General features: G+C 43.7%; 1 protein-coding gene across 2 annotated transcripts in view; it reads left to right on the forward strand.

The window, feature by feature from the left end:
• LOC147458537 (uncharacterized) overlaps nt 1-17,836 on the forward strand; it is a 43,699-nt gene extending 25,863 nt beyond the window's left edge. For both annotated transcript variants that reach the window (XM_086513188.1, XM_086513189.1), the window contains one exon: nt 16,749-17,836. In XM_086513188.1, coding sequence (XP_086369314.1) covers nt 16,749-17,615 — 867 coding nt within the window. In that variant the 3' untranslated portion in view covers nt 17,616-17,836. The remainder of the gene's footprint in view (nt 1-16,748) is intronic.
• Nucleotides 17,837-21,443: the final 3,607 nt, after the last annotated feature.

Raw genomic sequence — 21,443 nt, forward strand, 5'->3', positions numbered from 1 at the left:
GGCAGGTTCAGACCAATTTTAAAATATGCCTGCCGCCCACTTAATAAGTAGGCAGCCACTTAGAAAATAAAGCAACAAAACCAGCCACTGAATTCTCTCTCCCTATTTCGGGTATAGCAGTGCCAAAAAAAAAAACAAAAAACAAAAAACAAAAAAACCAAAACGGCCGCGATCTCTACGCGAGCAGCTATTCGTGCCGTGGCCAAGGAGCTATAAAAGCACCACATGCCCTCACTGAAAGGGAGTTACCAACGTCAGTAAGAGAAGACTCTGCCGCCAGATAACGCAAGAGATCGCGAGACTACGAAGCACGGAAGTCGCTTTTCCCGTGCAAGAGCGACAGGTATCTATTGTGGATTCGCCATGCGTGTGTGTTTGCAGGTACTTCATCGCGAAGGAGAAGCGGGAAGGCTTTGGCCTACGCTTGAAAATTCCGGAACGGAATTTGGAAATTGTCTGCGGAGTCTCAACTTCGAGTAAAGACGGAAAAAGGATTGAGAGCTCGTCTCTCGGATTTCCCTTATGGGAAGGAACGACCATCGAGTCAGAGAATCAGAACAGAGGGGTTTTCTCCGGTTCTTGTGCTTGTAAAAAGATTCTCCCTAATAAAGGATTCTCTTTAAGGGGGGGGGGGGGACCAGCCCATCTTCTGGTCCCAGTAGTGTGTCGATCTTCTCACTCTCTATCTCTCTCTCTATCTATTTCTCTTTATATCCTTTGGCTTCAGTATTAAGTGAAATTCTATTTATCCGAGTATATTTTATATTGTTATGCGCTCCCGTTTGTGAGAGTGGTATCAGAGCATGGTCTCCTCTCTTTCTCTGTAAAGGAGGACGACTCTGGGAAGATACGAGAAGAAGCCATGACAAGCCAAGAGAGAAGTAAGCAGGCGGAACCCTAAGCCCTGCAAGAAAAGCTCACAAAGTTGGAAAAAAAAATTCTCTCTGCAAGAAGTCGACACAAGACTTGGGATTCTCTGAGAAGGCGACAAGAGCATGATGCTCAAGAACCTAGAGAATCTAAGGAGCGGAATGCTCGAGATCCTTCAGAATCCAAAAAATATCCATGAACGTCAATCCAGAACCATAGCCATGAAATCCCGTCCTTCTGGGAAGGATGTGAAGAAGTTCTCTAGACCTCAGAACACTCCGGTCAAGTTTGATACTTTTGACGAAACGGAAGATGCCCCGAAAGCTACTGCTTTCATTCGACAGTTTGAAGTTGCCTTTGCAAATGGCAATTTCTGAGAAGCGTCGAAGGTGAGGCATGTGACCAAACACCTCAAGGGGATTGCAAGTACTTGATGGTATACCAAAGCTCTGCAAGGAACTTACAACAAGACTTGGATTCAATTCAAGGCTTGAATTTTCGGACAAATTTTTTTCCTCTACGCTTTGAGGAAGGCATTCAAGAAGATTGGGATTGGTTTGTCCAATAGGAGCACGAGCGAGTCAAAGCAAGTAGTGGTTCACTCTTGCCAAGGTAGCTCCATTCTTGATCCTCTCTGAGGAAGGAAAGGTGAACAAATTCAAAAAAGGACTTTTGCCCGAATTTTGGAAACGCATCTTCAAGATTTGCAGCAGATGGTGGAGTTAGCAATAAAAGCTGAAAGTGTACACCTTAGTGTACATAGAATACAATCCCTGCAGTGGGACGAGAACCATTCAACACAGAAACAACGAATTTTTGTTATTTCTCCTTGAAGGATACGTTGCTATCCGGAGAAAGTTTGGAGTAAGGGAATTCAATCTAACTCCCGAGTTCTTGAATAGAAGACCCTCAAACTTCAAGTGAGAGGGCAGGTCTTTGATCAAAGTTACATCTTTGAGGAAATCATAAAGTGCATGGTGCTTGTTTACTCTTTTGCCCGAGGTATGGTTATGTTTGACTAGGACTACTCACTCTCTAGTGTTTATGAGAGCAAGATCAAATTGAAACATTGTTTTCTGAGATAAATTGGTTTGCTTAACTAGCCGGAAGGTCAACTATTGATCTGGTATCCGGTAATTCTCGAACAGATTACCTCCTACTGCGGGTAGGAAATTATGAAGGAACCATTATGAGCTTTCCAGCAAAGAAAAACTTTCATTAAGCTTGAATACTCTTTAAGCCCACACCCCCTACCCGGTAAGGGAAGATATGGTAGTGCTTTTCGCGCAAGTGAATGGACACTCTCTTTACGAGGGAAGGAACAAGCGACGACTACGGCCTGTGCTCAAGGAATCCAAGGATTGAAATCCTAGATTATTTGATGAGCGGGTTTTGCTCTTAAGATCGAGCCAAGGGATCGTCAAGTTGAGCGTCTTCGCTCTAAGGATCTTACAAAGGGAAGGTAATTTCCCAGGTTCACCAAAACTCTAACACAGCTTAAGAATTATGTACACTTTTGAGTACATGGATAACACACGAAGATGCAGACCTATACCAAGGAACTGGACGGGAGTTTGTTATACTCTCTTGAGCGCCTTTTTGCACGCAAGGATATTCCGACACAAGAATCTCTATTTCAGATGTGCTCGGTAGAAGGAATTTGAGTTTCTCTACGGAGAAGAGGTTTTCTAATGGTCGTTGATCATTGAGTACGCTATGTGCTTTTACCATTACAGTAGCAACTTTTGGTTGCGGTATATGTTTCTCCATGAGCAGGTCAAGTAGCATTTACACGCTGTTGGAATAAATTCGAACTATTATGTTTGTAAGAATTACATATAGGAGAACGTCTCTGAGAATCAAAGAGGGTTCGTTCTATTGTGAACCGTGTTTGAACGTATGTTCAGAAAATGCTATGGTTAGAATCCTATCTGCCTGAGATTTTGCAAGGAAGGAAGTAATAAAGATTGGAAGGAAGTGCCGTCGTGTCCGCCTACGTTGAGCGACGGCCCGGAACAAGAACCTTCTTTAAGGTGATCGCAAATTGTGAAAGAAAGACATCGAGCTTAATGCTCTCTGACTTGGGCATTCCCTATGTGGGAGGACACAAGAGGTTTAATACCCTCTGGACTAACAGCGTAGGATTATGCGCAAGGACAGATACCTAGATTGATTTCTAGGAAGATTATTCTTCTCGAATTTGAGAAGACGGAATCAAGTTAACAGAGTCTCAGATAAGGAAACTTTGGTACAGAACAATTGGCCTACCCAAAGCAAAGGCTTCGGAATAAGAACTTACTTTGGTAAGATGGCACACTTTGACTGCCATAGGAAGATTCACATGAGCTTAATGCTCTCTACATGCCCTATGTGGGAGGATAGAAAGGTTTAATATCCTCAGGACTAATAGCGCAAGGTTATGCGCAATGACATAGACCTAAATTGATTTTTAGGAGGATTATTCTTCTCGGGATCGAGAAGGTGGAATTGAGTTAACAGATTCTCGGAAAGACACGAATGACGAGTTCTTACATGGCTCGTAAGTTTGATGAATGGTGAAGGATATCCTCGAAGTACTAGAGGAAGGACATGAACTGGTAAGGTAAGTATTGAATTATGAAATTTTTGTTTATTTTACTTTTTAAGTTCTGTATTGAAAAAGGACCAGCTCAACTCACCATTGAACAAGATTTGGAATTTTTCCGGCTTCTCCCCAGCAGTTCAGTTGGAGCTCTACAGTTGAGGACAACTGTTTATAAGTGAGAGGGATGTTGCTAAATTGGCTTATTTGACATAAAAATAATTCTAAATGAATTATTGGATTTATAAGTGAGGTTTTTCTCGCTTGGAACACCAAGGAAAATAATTCTAAATGAATTATTGGAATTTTAAGTGAGGGTTTTTCTCACTGGAGACATCTGAGTACAGAGTATTCCTAGTGCGTCATTGAAAGTAATGATGGGAGCACTGAGAACGGGAATATCTGTAAGGCCACCAGGAACGGGTACTTTTGATGCGTCACATCGGATGGGTGACAGGGAGCATCGGAAAGAAGTATCCGACCATCCGGGAACGGACATCTCTGATGCGTCATAGATGGGTGACATAGAGCATCATGAAGGGGATTGTACCGTAAGTTCGGTAGGAAAGGACTAGGTGATGGGTATTCCTGATGCGTCACAAGGTGGGTGACGGGTGCATCGGAAAGGGGATATCCATAGTCAAGAGGAAATCTGAACTGGAAAGAGGAATACGCGTAAAGACGCAAGCACAAGAATAAAGATGGGTTCTGAGAAGCTTTTCTTAAAAGGCGAAAAATTTGAACAAGTTTTCTAGGAAAAGCAAACGCTTTCCCGCGAGGAATCTATGTCTGCATTGCATTTGTGCATGTGGTTGCATCCAGGGACGCCTGGGAAGTGTTGTGAAAAGCATTGTTTTAAACTTATAAGGTTTTGTTGCTTTATTTTCTAAGTGGCTGCCCACTTATTAAGTGGGCGGCCGGCATATTTTAGCACAATTGTTATGCGCTCCCAATTGTGACACCGATGCCGCTTCTTCTTCACTGCAGTGTTTTAGCACGCTGTTCAGCAGTCCCTTGGCGACGCCCCCAGTGCCCCTGCGCGTGTTTTGAAACGCTGGCGTCGGCAGCACTTAACGTGTCAAAATTGATGACGTGGCATGACCAGCTACATGGTGGGCTGTACGGCAGTTGTACGGACGCCCAAAATCTACACTGACATGCCACGTGGACTAGCAGTACAGATTTTCGCTTTTCGCGCTGACATGCTCGTGGCATACTGTACAGAATTCTGAAAATTACGCTGGCTGTTTTTGACAGTTTTTGGAGCTAGTTGCTTTTGGGACTCATTGCTTTTGAGTTTAACTGCTTTTGGGGCTCTGCTTTTGACATCCTTTGTAAGAATAAAAGGAGCCCAAGGGTCTGACTCTTCAGGGCATCTGGATGCAGAGTCTGAGAACAGAGGACCCGCGGGAGTTGTACTTTGCTCAAAGATTAATACAAAAAGAAATACCGAAAGGGGTGTCAGTCTTTGGGGCCAATCTCTCTTGGCATGGAACTACGTCAGGCCATGTCGACTCAATTAAACTGTGATTTGTCTGTGAAGAGTTCTAAGTGAATCTCTCTTGTGTCCCGACAGATTCTAGACTAGGGTACCAAGTTTGTTAGAGTGGTATCAGAGCACGGCCGATTTCTCTTCTACCGAGAAATACGATCCTTCTTCTCATGACTCACATGAATTCAGAAAAGAATCAGACAACTCCTCCTGCCGCCTCGGAAACGAGAGGCGGTACAAAAAATTCAAGTAGACTAGTAGAGAACGAGTATGGACCACCTCGGCCTATGCAATATCAACTCATGGAGATGCTCCAGTTTGCCAAGGATCCATAGTATACCAAATTTTTGACCCGACACGCAATGGATGGCATACTCATTGGCAGAAAGCCATTGAGTCACCAATAAAACCGGCAATCAAGAAACCTCCTACTCCAAGGATGTTTGTCACAAATGGGTGACGTGGCATGCTCTTGGACACTCACAGAGTGGCAGCAGACCCGGACAAGCGCTGACAGGTTGACGTGGTAGGTTCTTGATTTTGCGGCGCGAAAAGCGCTAACAGTGCTGACGCGGTCTGCCGTATGGATTTTCGCTTTTTATGCTGACACTGTTATACGGAATTTTTGATTTTACGTTGGCTGAATTTTGGGACAGCTTTTGAGCCAGTTGCTTTATTTTGAAAGCTTTTAAAAGATGAATGCTTTTGGGGCTCTGCTTTTGGGCATCCCTTGTAACCAATAAAAAAGTGGGCATGGTCTCACTTCTCAGAGCATCTGGACGCGGAGTCTAAGAGTGATCACCTACCCACTCTCTTGTACTTTGAGCAAAGATTAATACAAAAAGAAATACCGAAAGGGGCGCCAGTCTTTGCGGCCAATATCTCTAGGCACAGAACTACGCTGGGCCGTGTCGACTCAAGTGTGAATTGTGAACTGTTTTGAAGTGAATCTCTGCTGTGTCGCAGTAGAATCTTGACTTGGGGTGTCCAAGTTTGTTACAATGTTCACTTAAGAGGAACTCAATGATGTCGTCAAAATCCGAATTAATCAACTTCTAGACGCGAAGAAGCAATTGAAGAAACGCAACAAGGGGACTGACTACACCGGTTACTTGGGCCGTCAATCTTCTTTTGCAACTGCACGAAAACCAAAGAAGCATGTACGTTTCAAAGGACTACCCAGTTCCTCTTCTTCCTCTTCTAATAGTTCTTCTAGCTCTTCCTCTTCCGACTCGAGCGAGGAGGATAGAAAGGGCAAGAAGCGAAGCAAGAATCAAAGTTGTGGAAAGAACAAGAAAAAGACAAAGAAGATCAGATTCCGACCAATGTCTGATAGTTCTACTGAGGAGTCATCTTTTGACAGTTCAGACTCCGATGGTCACATGTTTTATGCAAAGAAGAAACATTTCTACAAAGCCAACCAATATGATTTCCTCAAAGATAAGAACAAAGAGACTAAGGAATTTAAAGAGGGTGGACAGCCAATGAAGTTTGAATCCTTTTCAGGATTCCGAGATGCTCCCAAGGCTTTGGCCTTTTTTCAGCAATTTGATATAGCATTCTTTGGAGGGCACTACTCAGAGCACTCCAAGATCAAGAGGGCATCATCGTTCTTGAAGGGAAATGCACGAACATGGTGGTCCACTCTTCTTCGGAGAAGAGAAGCCCCGACCAAGTGGTTAAAGTTCAAACGGCTCTTGATTTCTTCTTGGTTGACCCAGGAGTACGAACGAGATGTGAGAACCGCTTGGAACCATCTTTGGATGACCAAGGGTGACACTTTGGATGCATATTGTGAAAGATTTTGGGATTCTTTTCTACCGACCTCTTTGTTTAAGAAGGTCACTTTCAAGGAGCAAATTGAGCAGTTTTGCTGCGGACTCCCCAAATAGATCCGAGATTACTGCCTTGAGCAAAAGTCCGAGTCCGTACAATAACTGACGGGACATGCTAAGCGGGGATTCTCGATACATTCGGGTAACTTGACCTACTCCACTGATGAAGTTTTGACACAAAGGACTGGACAGAACTCGTCAAATGACAATAGAAAGAAGAACTCCCAGAAAAAGAAGGATGCACGACCCCGATTGACTGCAAAACTGAGAGCTGACTATCTCAAAGAGAGGAAGTGTTTTGGTTGCGAGGAACAAGGACACATCTTCGCAAAGTGCCCCAAAAAGGCACAACGAGGACAATCAGAAGAAAGACTAGAGAGTTCTAGAGTAGCAGAAGAACGTGGCAGAAAAGGAAAGATAAAGGCAGGATTGGTACCGGATTGTATGGGGACCGACCTGAGTCAGATGGACGAAAGTACAGAACTTTGTTGCACATGGGGCAAAGTAAAAGATCAGGAAGCCCTCATTTTCTTTGATGGAGGAGCCAAGGCCAACTTCATTTCACTTAAATTTGCGGCTCGACATGAAATTACGCCCGACAAGATGGGGCCACCGGCAGAGGCAGTTCTAGCGGCGCCCGGACGGGATGTTGCCATTACACCTGTCATTGGCAAATTTCGTTTGCATTGTCAGGGGTATTTAGGGCACGAGGACTTTTATATCGTGCCTTTGGAAGGGTACGATGTCCTCCTAGGAATCCCTTGGTACCACAAGAAGAACGCCATGGTCGACTATCGGGCCAAGAAAGCGACTTTGATGAATGAGGAGGCGAGGAAAATTGTACTTGATGTAAAATTGAAGGGCGAGTCTGTCCCTGTTGTATCGGGGTCACTTCGAAATTAATGAAATCCAGTCTTTTTGTTTACTCAATCTCTTGAAAGAATTAAATGATGAACAACGAACCAACATGTGTGAATTGGATAAAGAACGACAAGAATTTCTGCACACACATGTTGACTGTTTCTTAAAAGGCCTACCAGGCGAGTTACCTCCATCTCGTGCTGAGGACCACACCATTGACTTGATAGCTAGAAGCACACCACCGAACCGGCCACCTTATCGTGTTAGCCGAGCTAAGAATGAAGAAATCATGAACCAAGTGAAAGACCTTCTTGAAAAGGGTCTCATCCAGCCTAGTACATCACCTTACTGCTCTCTTGTTTTACTAGTACTAAAGAAAGACGGATCCTGGAGAATGTGCATTGATTATGGAGCTCTCAATAAAATCACCATCAAGAACAGGTTCTTGATTCCAAGGATCGATGATATTCTTGACAGACTTCAGGGACCCTCTTGTTTCAGAAGGATTGATTTGAAAAGTGGATATCATCATATCAGAATTGCTCCGGGAGATATCTACAAGTCAGCCTTTCGAACAAGCTTTGGTTTATATGAATTTTTGGTGATGCCCTTTGGACTTACAAATACTCCAGTAACTTTCAATCAAATGATGGATATGATTTATCGAGAGTATCGGTCTTTTGTTGGCACCTTCTTTGACGACATTATAGTTTTCTCCGAGGATGAAGCAGAGCATTGACACCATTTGCTACATGTCTTTCAGGCATTGCGCAAGCATAGATTGGTTATAAATGCCAAAAAGAGCGAGTTTTTTTTGCCTGAAATACATTTCCTCGGACACATTGTCTCAGTAACAGGAGTACAGATGGACTCGACCAAAATTGAGACTCTTCGCGATTGGCCTGATTTGAAGAATGTTCATGAAGTTCGAAGCTTTTTGGGCTTGTGCTCTTATTATCGGCGGGTCATTCGGAAGTTTGCAGAGATACCTTCGCCTTTGCATTTATTGACTCAAAAAGGAGTCCCTTTCTCGTGGGGACTGACAGAGGTGAGTGCTTTTGAGACACTTAAAGAAAGATTGACTATTGGACCAGTGTTGGCTTTGCCACATTTGCAAAAGCCGTTCGAAGTTTATTGTGATGCTTGTGGTCATAGTCTGGGAGCGGTCTTGATGCAAGAAGGCCATGTGATTGCTTATGAAAGCAAAATGTTTTCAAGGCCAGAATTAGTAGCACAGATCTATGAGAAAGAGCTATTGGCAGTGATCCATGCTCTTACACAGTGGTGACACTATCTACTCGGAGCCGATTTCACAATTTTTACAGATCATTAGAGTCCACACTACTTCTTGTCACAGAAGTAGCTTTCGGAAAAGCAGATGATGTGGGCTAACATCTTGTCACAGTTTCACTTCTAGATTGTCCATGTTCAGGTACAAAAAAATTTAGTGGCAGATGCATTGTCTCAGAAGCCCCTAGTCTTTGGCTATTTCCGCGATTCATCACAGAAGCTTTTGAGGATTTGGTTGACCAATACGCCACAGATCTTGACTTTACCGACATTTTTACTCGGATATAGAATGGGGAGATAGTTCCAGGGTATTCCATATGGGATGGCTACTTAATGAAGAAAACGATGTTGTGTACTACACAGCCTTTGAGGAAAAAAGTCTTGACAGAGTGCCATTGTCCACCTTTTACGGATCACTCCGGCATCGATACCACCTTGAAGGGTGTGGAGCGTTACTTCTGTTGGCTGAGACTCAAAAAGGATGTGGACGACTTTGTTGGCAGTTGTTTAGTATGCCATAAGGTCAAGTTTGACAGGCATAAGGCACAGGGATTTCTACAGCCTTTACCCATTTCCACCCGCCCCTGGGAAAGCATTGCTATGGATTTTATCTTTGATCTCCCGAAGACTCAAAGTGGGCACGATGGCATTTGGACTGTCATTGATAGATTTAGCAAGCAAGCTGACTTTATTCCACTAAAGAAAACAGTCAAGCCGGACCATTTAGCGAGATTGTTCATTGCTCACATATTTTGGTTACATGGCATGCCTAAGACCATAGTCTCCGACAGAGTTCCCCGATTCACGAGTTTGTTTTGGAAGGCTATTTGGGAGAACACTGGCACACAGTTGGAGTTCTCGTCATCTTTCCACCCGTAGACAGATGGGCAATCTGGATAGCCAATTTAGTGGTTTTGGATTTATTGAAGTCTTACATTTCTGATCAGAAGACTCAATGGGAAAAATATTTGCCTTTGGTGGAATTTGCCTACAATAACATAATTCACTCTTTGACGGGGAAGGCACCATTTGAGGTAATCGAAGGTACTGAGAAGGTCCCTCCCTTTCTAAGCGCTAAAGACAATATTTTTTAAGCCGATCAGTATACGAGGGATTTGGACATTGCTTTTGCCAAGGTTCGAGAGGCTCTAGAGAAGTCTCAAGCATGGCACAAAAAGGCAGCGGATGCACATCTACGCGACTTGAAGTTGAAGGAAGATGGTTGGGTGCTCTTTTGTTTTGAGAAGGCACGCCCAAGGAAATGAAAGGGAAAGGAGCGGCTTTTTCCAAAGCTTAGCATGAGATATTATGCCCCTTTCCAGATCAAAGAAAAGATAAATGATGTATCCTTTAGACTTAAGTTGCCAGATACTTGGAAGATTCACAATGCATTTCATGTGAGTCTGTTGAAATCCTTTAAGGGTGAGGTGTCAGTTCATGGGGAGTCTGATGAGCAACCCGAAGTGAAAGAGTGAGGAGATACTCGTTTCAAAAGAGTTTTTGGCACACAAGGAAAGAAAAGTGAAAGGTAAAGTGATTCGGCGGTTCTTACTGAAATTTAAGAACTATTCGGCATTGGAGGCAAAGTGGATGCAAGAGGAGGACCTAGCAAATACTCCTCAGATTTTGGAACTTTACCTTGAGGCTTTCGGGTTGGCTGCATCTACTCTGAAAGATCCCGTGGGTCAGCACGGTTGAATCTGGTGCAGACGGGACTACACAAGAGGGGAGTTACTCCGCTCCTTTGTCACAGATTACCTGGATGGAATAGAGTCACTGATTTTTCTTTGGATTTGAGGGGTATTGCTGTGCTGACAGTATTCTGTTGTATGACTTTATGAAATGGGAATTCCCGAAATTGACCATGAATGATGTGTACTCTCTCATGTGACTTGTTTGGTGCAGAAACTGAAAGACGAAATGATTGCATATTTCGGTCTTGAAAATCTCTATAGACATGATCGCAATAAGGATTAGTTAATCCAACATCAGTGAGGTCCTGGATGGATCTAGATGCGATTACTAAATACGTCGCTGGCAGTCATGGTCTGATATTTGGAATGAATTTTTTTGTGATTCATTTGATTTGTCATGTGATGTCATGTGAAGTGATGTGATTGTTGTCTTTGTACAAGTGCTAGATGTGTCATGTCTAGTGTGTCGGTACTTAGAGTCAGTGTCTACTGAACTGGTTTATGGCCTTTGCGTGTTTTGCAGGCATAATCGAGGGCGATTACAATTCTTTCAAGAGGGGGGTATATCACAAATTGATGACGTGGCATGACCACCCACGGACATGCAGATGATGTGGCAGGCTGTACGACAGCTGTACGGACGTACGAAATACACGCTGACATGCCATGTGGACCATCAATACAAATTTTCGCTTTTCACGCTGAAATGCTAACGTGGCATACTATACGGAATTTCGAAAATTACGCTGGTTGTTTTTGGCAGTTTTTGGAGCTAGTTGCTTTTGGGACATTGCTTTTGAGTTTAATTGGTTTTGGGGCTCTGCTTTTGGCATCCCTTGTAAGAATAAAAGGAGCCCAAGGGCCTCACTCTTCAGGGCATCTGGACGCAGAGTTTGAGAGCTGAGGACCCGCGGGAGTTGCACTTTGCTCAAAGATTAATACAAAAAGAAATACCGAAAGAGGCACTAGTCTTTGAAGCCAATCTCTCTTGGCATGGAACTACGTTGGGCCGTGTCGACTCAATTGAACTGTGATTTGTCTGTGAAGTGTTTTAAGTGAATCTCTCTCTTGTGTCGCGACAAATTCTAGACTTGGGGTGCCCAAGTTTGTTACAAATGCCCCCTCGTCATCGAGTGTCTTGAATGCCTTTGTCGTTGTGGAGAATGCTCCCCCCCCCCCCCTTGTTGGCCAGTTCGTGACCTATCGAGAGCTTGCGTTTTAAAACGCTAGCTTGTGTGCTGGCGGACAACGACAGAGTCTCCCCCTGCAAGGCAACCCCTCACTCCTCTACCCCATGCGTTTTAGAACGCATTCCCTTCCTTGCATCCCTTGACGACGTCGACACCCCCCCTCCTATCGTGGTGCGTTTCAACAGTCTAACTGGCTGTGTTGAGAGTGTAGTTCACCCAAGCTAAGGGCATTGGAGAAAGCTTTTTTTGGCTTTGGGAGAAGTGACAGGGGTTCACGCGCTTTGAGCGGAGATTTAAACGAGCAGATTGGAGCTCAAGAGAGGAATAGTAGAGTTTGCGGAGCCCACTTCGTGTGGAGCTCTCTGTGCAGAGGAGCGGATCAGCTTGGAGATTTTGCTGCTTGGTTTGTGCGGCCACCCTTGGAGTGCGAGAAGGATTACCAGATTTTCAGATCTTGCAATTTCAACATGGCCCTTCCTTGCTCGATCGATTGCAAGATGACCCCCCCTTGCTCGATTGCGAGCGACAAATTGAACGGCAATTATTATTGGAATTTGATCATGCGACTCTGGTTCTCACAGAAAGGCTTATGGGATATTGTCGACGGCTCGGAGCCCCATCCCATGAGGGATGCCAACAATAGGTACACCCGCCTTTGCAAGATGATGAATATATCAAATTGTGTGTCGATTGAGGTGCAGCTAATGCAAAGGTAACGTCGGCCATTGCGGAATCTCTTACAAAGGACATTTCTCCAGCCATTCATACTTTGAAGACTGCCAACGATATGTGGTTCAATCAGGATTCTATGATGAGAGCAATCACCCTTCTTGGACAGTTATTTGCCATCCAATTTCCACGAGGAAGTTCCATGCAATCATTTCTCATGAAGGCTAAAGTTATTCATGATCAACTATTGGCTATGAAAAGTCCGCTAACGAGTACACAGTTAGCTGCTTTGGTTCTCACGAAGTTGCCTCAGGCGTATGAAAAAGTGTCTAGGACACTTCGGCTACAAGTCATGAAGGAAAAGCTAGAATTTGATGATCTCAACTCGTTTCTCATTGAGGAGGAAGCCTTGTTGATAAATCAAGGCAAAATTCAGATTTCTGAGAAAGGTGAGGAAGCACTTGCTGCTTCGAATTTCAGAAAGAAGACCAAGAACCATTGTTATAATTGTGGAAAGTGTCGTCATTTGGCTAAGGATTGCAGATCCAAAGGCAAAGACAACAATTCTACAAAGGACAAAGGTAAAAGCAAGCATCAGGAGGAAAGCAGTGATAGTGATTCAAGGAAGGACAACAAAGAGGCTACTGGAATAGTGGAGTCTACACTGGCACGGACTCCCGCCTTCTAGTCACATGGAGACGAGTGCCGCCTCCAGCTTCAACCAGAGAGAGGCTTGTGAGTGGCAGAGAGGGGCAAACAGTGCTTGGTAAAATTAATTTGGACCCTTGTGTTGAAGTTCAAGTTATCGGTGTTTAAACCCGTAGGTCGGAGTTCAATGCACATGCATCTAACAGGGAACCAATTAGACGTATCTAAAACACTATGGATGAGTGCACCAATTTATTGTTGTTGGTCGGATCATGGTCACGATGTGTTCCATAGTTCATTATCTTGGAGTATAATTTTTTGGACGTGATGTGTTCACAGTTCACGAATTGGGATTGTTGGACGTAGTGTGGTCTACGGTTTAAATTTCCTAAAAAGGCAACCGATGCTCAAGATGACATTCTTCTAGGGTACAAAGTTGAGGGTAGCAAATCCGAGGTGTATCCAACATGACCGGTGTTGTTGGGGTACCCATGGTAGCTTCTTCATCGACTTGGTTTCACTATTTATGTCCACTATGAGCTGCAGAGAGGGTTTTAGAGTTTTGGCATCTCAAGTGAATTGCTCAATGTGAACCCATTATTTATTTTGGCTTTTAGGTATTTATTTTACTTATTTGTCAAAGTCTGGGTAGGGCAATTTATTGAGGTTGGTATATATGCAACCCCTTGCCTCCGTTGTATTACGCATTCAATTATTCATTGCCAAGGTTGATCGGTTCAGGACACTCTCTCTCTCTCTCTCTCTTCTCTCTCTCTCTCTCTCTCTCTCTCTCTCTCTCTTTCCTTGGTCTCTACACTTTCGCATCATCGAGTTTGACACGCTCCTGATGATGAAGATATGCTCCGGTTGGAGTATTTCTTCTAGTTCCTCAACCTCAGGAGGTTCCTCAGCAATAGGCTGACTTGGAGGCGGTCCTACATATGGCCAGAGTAAACTAACATGGAAAGCATTGTGCATTCTCCAATTAGGCAGTAGCTCTAATCAGAATGTCACATCGTTCACTTGGTCAATTATATTTAACGGCTTATAATAACGATTGGAAAGTTTTACAACTTTTCCTTTATGTGGCTTGTTTCTTTAGTCTTGCCCTCTCAAACTTGAGTAAGACCAATTGACATGACTGTAAAGTGAGAGGTCCTTTTTGTGCTTGTCTGCAACTTTATTGTGCTTTTCCTGAGAGCGTAATATTGCTCTCCTTACTTGTCCATAGGCAATGTCCATATCCCGGACAAACTCATCCGTTGCTTCAAATATCTTATCCTTAGTTAAAAGGATCGGTGGAAGCAAAGGCTTATCATAAAGAATCTCAAAGGGTGCCTTCCCCATAGACGAATGTACGGTATTGTTATACGCGTACTCGACAAGGGGCAAATACTTCTCCTATTTAGACTATTTGTCCGACACATGGGATTTCAACACATCCAACACTGTGAAATTGGGAATCTCACTCTGCCCATCCGTTTGGGGATGGTATGCAAAAGAAAATCCAACTTCGTGCCAAGAATATCAAACAAAGCATGCCAAAAATTCGCTGTCATGGGAGAATCTCGATCACTCACAATAGACTTGGGCATCCATGATGCTTAAAGCTCCGTGCTAGAAAAATCCTAGCCATATGATCTGCTTTGATTGTTTTCTTGACTGGAATAAAGTGAGCTTGCTTGCTAAATCTGTTCAGAATGGTCCATATTGCATCATTTCTAGTTTAAGTCTTTGGTTGATCGGGCACATGCAAATGCTGGAGTAACCTTGGTGTCTTATGCTGATTGTACTTTACTTTTTTTGGCAAACCAAACATTCCTCGACATACTGATCGATGTGTGTTTTAAGGCTTGGCCAATAGAAATATCTTTCCAATGCTAAGGTCGTAGCGAGAATACCTTGGTGACCCGCATAAGGCGAAGCATGTGCTTCGTCCATGATTTTCTTCCTCAATGGCATTGCAGTAGAGGTAACCATCCAGGGAATAGGGATATTCATTCTCTCAGTTTTGTAACTTGCCCCAAATGGAGGAGAAGTCTGGGTCGTTCGGACAAATCCGGAAGTGATTCCAGTTCCTGGTGATGCACATAAGTAATTGCATTTACCCGAGGCCGTCTAGACAATGTGTCCATGGTCTCCAAACAATGCAACTGCTGCCCATGAAAAATGTTGGGACTGATCTGCCTAGCATAAATGCTGGGCTGATCTGCCACAAAAATGCTGGCTGCCCATCCATCTGCTCATCTGCTACAGGCCCCTTTGGGGCACCCAAGGGAGGGCGCCCGCTCTAGGCTCTACTGCTATGTTGTAAGAGGTGACCCGCCCTGCTCATATATATGCCCAAAGGCTGGCTGCCCGACCCACTCCTCCAGCCCCCACAACCCTAGAAAATAGGGGTAAAATAGGAGAGAGTGGGGAAAAGGGCACCGGATGCCCATAGGGCTGGGGGGGGGGAAATACCAGCAAGACTGGGAAAAATATCCCCAGCCTGCAGGATCCTAATGGCCATGGAATCAAGCCAAAACCCAAGGTTAAACATGGCTAAACACATCTTGACATGAGAAAACTACCTCACACTGGTTGGGCACAGCCACAAAACAACCCTCACTCCCTATCACCTGTCCCTGGGAGAAACTGGGACCGATTGAACGAATCCAAAGAGATGCCTGATCTCTAACATTGGTGAATCCCCATGCACATGATGCATCTGTTGCTGCTGCCAGTTGGTAAGGGAATTGGAACCCCTTCTTGTTGTTAGAAGACTTGGTCGCCTTCACCTTTCCCGTCCATGGTACAATGATGCTGTTTATCAGCTGTATCTGCATGTACCTTGCATAGCGAGCACTTCGGACTAGATGAGAAGATGATGCTGACATCAGCTTCCCGAGCCTAGTCCCCAGCAGGTGTAGAGTGCTGAGTCTCAGACTGGTCCTCTGCTGCCTCTTCCTCAACTTCATTTTCCACTTCCACTTTCTCTCACTCCTCATCCTAGTGATTGGAATTGGGGGGTAGGGCTGCTTCCATGATGGATTGCTACACTATCTGGATCAAACTATTTTGAGAAGAACAATCGATTGGTGCTTTGTTTTGATACCAAGGAAACAGGCGGTGGAAACACTGTAGCAAATCAGAACGTGAAACAACACTTTACTTGAGATACTGGAGAGGCAAAGTTAACCGTCTCAGAAGCATTGGCCTTAAACAGGCATCCTTGCACTATTTCTTTATCATATCTGCAAACAAATGGGTACAATCATATTGTGATCCCACTGACGTAATTTGTTTACAACTGGCGCCCAAGCCACTTCTAGCTTCTGGTTGCCAAAAGCACTGCTTGATGTTTTACAAAAGCAACTAGGCTAAAAGAAATGCTCTTGTGGTCATCTCAGGAAAAGCTAGAGTGGGTGCCACACCATCCTGCTACCACATCAGCATTGACACATCGTCTTGTTGTAGTGCCATGGCTACCCTACCAAATCATACGCAATTCGTTTTTTGTCTTGTCAATGTGTTTGAAAAGGTCCTTAGCTGTTCATTTCAATGAGATTTGCAAAGTTTTAAGATCCACATGTCAACCAGTTAACCAAATTGCTTCTCTCGTGTCTTTTTTTCCAGGTGGATGTAATAGGTATCAGTTGTTATTCCTCAAAGGATCTTTGGATTTGGAAAAATGAAGGTATTGTCTTAGGTGCAGAAAAAGTCAACAAGTCTCATGATCTGTATGTGAGCAATGTGCTAGAGAGGCCCAAGGTGATCTTCAATGATAAGACCAAACAGTACGTGATGTGGATGCACGTGGACACTGCAAACTATTCCAAGGCCTCGGTTGGTTTGGCTATCAGTCCAACTCCAGTAGGGCCATTTACTTACCTCTACAGTGGCCGACCCCATGCCTATGAAAGCAGAGATATGACTCTTTTTAAGGACGATGATGGAGAGGCCTACCTTGTATATTCTTCTGTAGACAATAGTGAACTGCATATAGGGGTTTTAACAGATGATTATTTAAATTTGGAAAGAAAAATGAGGAGTATTATGGTGGGAATGCATAGAGAAGCCCCGGCTGTGTTCAAGCACAGGGGTATGTATTATATGATTACGTCTGGTTGCACAGGTTGGGCACCGAATGCAGCCTTGGCTCATTCAGCAGAGTCAATGTTGGGTCCATGGGTTACCCTAGGCAATCCTTGTATGGGAGGTAATGAGGATTTTAGGCAAACCACCTTTTTCTCGCAGGGCACTTTCGTCCTGCCTCTGCCTGGTCTGCAAGATTTGTTTCTATTCATGGCAGATAGGTGGAATTCTCATGATTTGAAGGACTCCAGATATGTGTGGCTGCCACTCACCATGGATGGTCCTGTCGATGAACCCCTAGAAGATGATTTTGAATTTCCCCTGTGGTCAAGGGTATCTATACATTGGCACAGGAGATGGAGACTTCCTTTAAGCTGGAATTTGAGTGGAGTCCGGGTGAATGAATGAATTGCTCAGTGCCTTATACAAGCTGTCACAATCTAATTGTTCTCACGCCACCCTCATTTTGCTGTCTTACAAGAAGTTAGATTCTATCTTTGCTTCTCAATATTGTAATGCAGAATGTAGGTTTCTAATCTTGTGCTTATTTAACTGCACTATCTGCTACTGTTCTGCGTGTACACTTTGAAATATTCAGCTATAAAATATGCGGATAGCAGGGTTAGTAAGGGCCAGCTTTGACTGGTTAGAATTAAGAAGTTTATTTTATGGTGTCAACTTGAACTTTGATTTGCAAGGAAGAGGGTCGTTTTTACAGATCTGAGAATGGAACCCTTTATGCCCTCAACTTAGTAAATTGCTGTATGATTCACTCCTTATAATGAAGTGCTTTAAGTCTAACATGCTGAACTTTCGCCTCACCAAAAAAGGGGCTTAAAGCTTACTGCTTGTGGAAGTTTCATTTCCCACCTTCTATCGAGTTCTCCTGGCTCATAAGTTGGTCAATGGGCATGATAATTCAACAGAATTGTTTCGGTAGAAGGTGATGAGAGCACATGTTCCATTCCAAATTAATGTAGAGGAATTGGCCTTGTCTGCTGTTGGCAAGAATAATCCGTGCATGGATAAACTATTGCAGGCCGTATGCCAAACTCTTCCATTTATGGCTTTGCATGTCGATTCAACAAAGGCATGCATGAGAAAGTTGTCTTTTCTCAAATCACTTCACTGGCACCTTCAAATTTTTCTTTGACTAGCTAGACCAATTTTTAGTTGGAAATGATTCATTTTCCTTATCTTGCGAAAATGCTAAGCTAAGGCTGTAGCAAGTATGAAGTCCCCAAGTATGTGGTTTAAGACCAGAACTTTCAATGCAAAGCATACTATATTTCCTCTGAAGCACACTTCTCATTACTTGTAAGCTAAGCTCGCTAGTGTTCTAATGTGCGTGAGATTTGGATTGTTTCTCATGGCATAGATTATGGTCTAGGGAATGGTCCCTTGCTGACCGTTGCTTGGAATCCAGGCGATTGCATGGCGACCGGTGGAGGCCAGGAGCCGGGCGGGAGCATGGATTCTAGGTGAATGGTCTGCAAGGGACCATTCCCGGTTGTCAAGTGTCGGGGCGAAGGGGGCCAGTACTGATCATAGAGAAGAGGATAGCCGGAGGTTGTGACACCGCTGCAGGAGTTCAGTGAAGGCATAGTCAACAGGGTAGCAGGAGTTTGTCGTCGTTGATGATCAGTGACAGCATGATCAGGGGCTTAAACAAGGTATTCCGCCTGCTGACACGTGGGTAGTACAGTACAACTTCGATTCCAATAGTTGAGGGGGCGATCGCTGTCATTGCAGTTTGTCTCCAGTTTTACGACAGCAGCTGAGGTGGCACGGCCAAGCAGGTGCATTCTGGTGGATAATGGAGGCCGAATGAAGGGTGTAGATCCTCTGCCCCCTGAGCCCCAGCTTCTTTTGTTTGCATGTAGAGTGTATAATTGAGAGAGCTAGATATTGTATTAACTTATGTAATGTGTATGTGTGGGTGTGGGTGGGGTTTGGGAGGGGGGGGGGTCAGGGGGGGTGTAGAGGGGTCATCTAGATTTAGGCTCGGGAGGATCGCTATTTTGCTATTGCTACTCTTCTCCTCAGCTCTCGATTGCTTTATGATACAAAGATAATTTTTTGCCCTTATTGTCAATATGATCCATGGACTGAAAATTTGTACAAGACCTATTTAGATGGATTGAACATATACGAGGTTTTGAATCTCATCAACTTTTTCCTTGTATTGAAGATATGTAGGGTTGTTGACATAGCATTATCAACAATTAGTGACTCGTTGCATGTATGTACTCTTTATGTTTCGATAATATCTTTGGATATGAGCAGATGTAGTATTTGCATGTGTCACCACAAAGAATGGGGAGAGCCCCAGCCATCTAGGGCAAGAGAGGGGCAAATGCGGGGCTATCACCAAAATTCACAGCAATTGCACATTGAAAACACTAGGGTAGTAAAGGCGATTGTGATAAAAATGCTCTAGAAGGGTCTCCATCATGCATGGGCGATGGAAGATATAACACATGGAGGATATGATGCTTTGATATCATGTCAGAGTGTGCAACACAAGGAGAGAGGAAAGAGGCAATGGCAAGAGAGAGAGAGAGAGAGAGAGAGAGAGAGAGAGAGAGAGAGAGAGAGAGAGATGGACAAAAAGGTTGGCAAGCTTATTCATAGAGAAGCACCATACAAAAGTATGGTGGAGAGTCGACACATTGTCTCCCCAAAAATAATAAGGAACGGAAGTCGTGCCTTGCCCCGTAGATTGGTTGTGTCAACCAAGCAAATGCATAGGCATGGAGGTGTCGAGGTAGATTACAAACCTTGAAGCTTGCTTGTATCTCCAAAACGTACATTGTTGTCATATCCTTGAATTATTGTCCCTACCTCAACTTCTGCATGGAGCAGCCTCATTGCCCCTCAACCCTGTATTGTCACCATATGTAGGCCATTGTCACCATCCAATGTCTTCTAACTACTATACATTCGCAATGAAAAGACCAATTGATTTAAGATGGGTAACTCTTTGAATGACACAAGATGGAGGACAGGGAGCCCCCTAGGCCACATATATAGTGAGATAGGGTAAGGTTGGGCAAATAATCCTATCAAATGCCACCACCAAAAGTAAACCCTCATTCTAAAAATATTAAAGGGCAGAACATGTCTAAGATGGGCAAAGGGCTCTCATGGAAAGTTCCTAGATGTGCCTAAGATCCCTTTTTGGTAGGTGTACGGGTGGCACCAAGAAGGGCCAACGCATGCGTGATGAAAATCTTGTAAGTAGGAGGAAAAGCATATACATTGTCCAAGTACCAATCGTTTATATGTTGTGGATCTACCATACTACCATTAACATGCATCATTGGAAACAATTGTTTGCTTGACTTGTTATCATATAGATTACCATCATGGGAGCTATATCCTACAAGTTTTCCTCCATGGTGCCACCACCTTGGTTGATTCTACCATGGCATGAGTTTGAGTGTATAGCATTCTCTCTAAAAATGATTTTAGATATGACTTTCATTGCAATAGCCATCTCTTTAGGGGTGTATGAATTTGCCACCACCATGTACATGCTTGCGTGTGTAGGGATGGGCTCTCGCCCTACCTTTATGGTTGTAATCATTGTAGCTTTGATTGTGCGATTTCCAATCACTTCTTCCACCATTGTTTCCACGACCATAATTTCTTCTTCCACCTTTACGATTTCTTGATCTATGAGTAAAACGCAATAATTAAAGTTGCTATGTTATGTAGGAGGGCTTGACTTGTCCAATTTAAACTCTTCTTGTTGCAATTGCTATGTGAAATAGGATGGCTTGACTTGCCCAACTTAAACTCTTCTTGTTGCAAACAGAAGCTAACCAACTCATCAAAATATTGCATGTTCCCTCCAATTAAATTGATGTATTAAAAGACTTATATTTTGGCTCCAAGCCGTTTCATACTAAGTCGTCGTTTGGAATTTTGACATTTATGCCGGTGAAATCTCAGGTATTTGCTTGATTTCTATGGTATGAAATCTCCATACCAAACACAATGTGACCTCTACTTCAAATGAACGTTTTTGTGGCTATTCGTTTGTGTTATTCAATCTCACAACAAGGATCTCCCATGCTTCTGTATAGGTAATTGAAACTTCTTCAAATGTGGCATGAAAAAATGATCGACACATAATGGAATCCAATGAATTTACCTTTCTAAAATTCCCCATCTAGTTTTTGTATGTGCATGTGCTTCAACATCTTCTCATTTGGTTCATTTTCAACTTCC

This window comes from Adiantum capillus-veneris, chromosome 5, assembly GCF_014529385.1.
Source record: "Adiantum capillus-veneris isolate H3 chromosome 5, ASM1452938v2, whole genome shotgun sequence".
NCBI lineage: Eukaryota > Viridiplantae > Streptophyta > Polypodiopsida > Polypodiales > Pteridaceae > Adiantum > Adiantum capillus-veneris.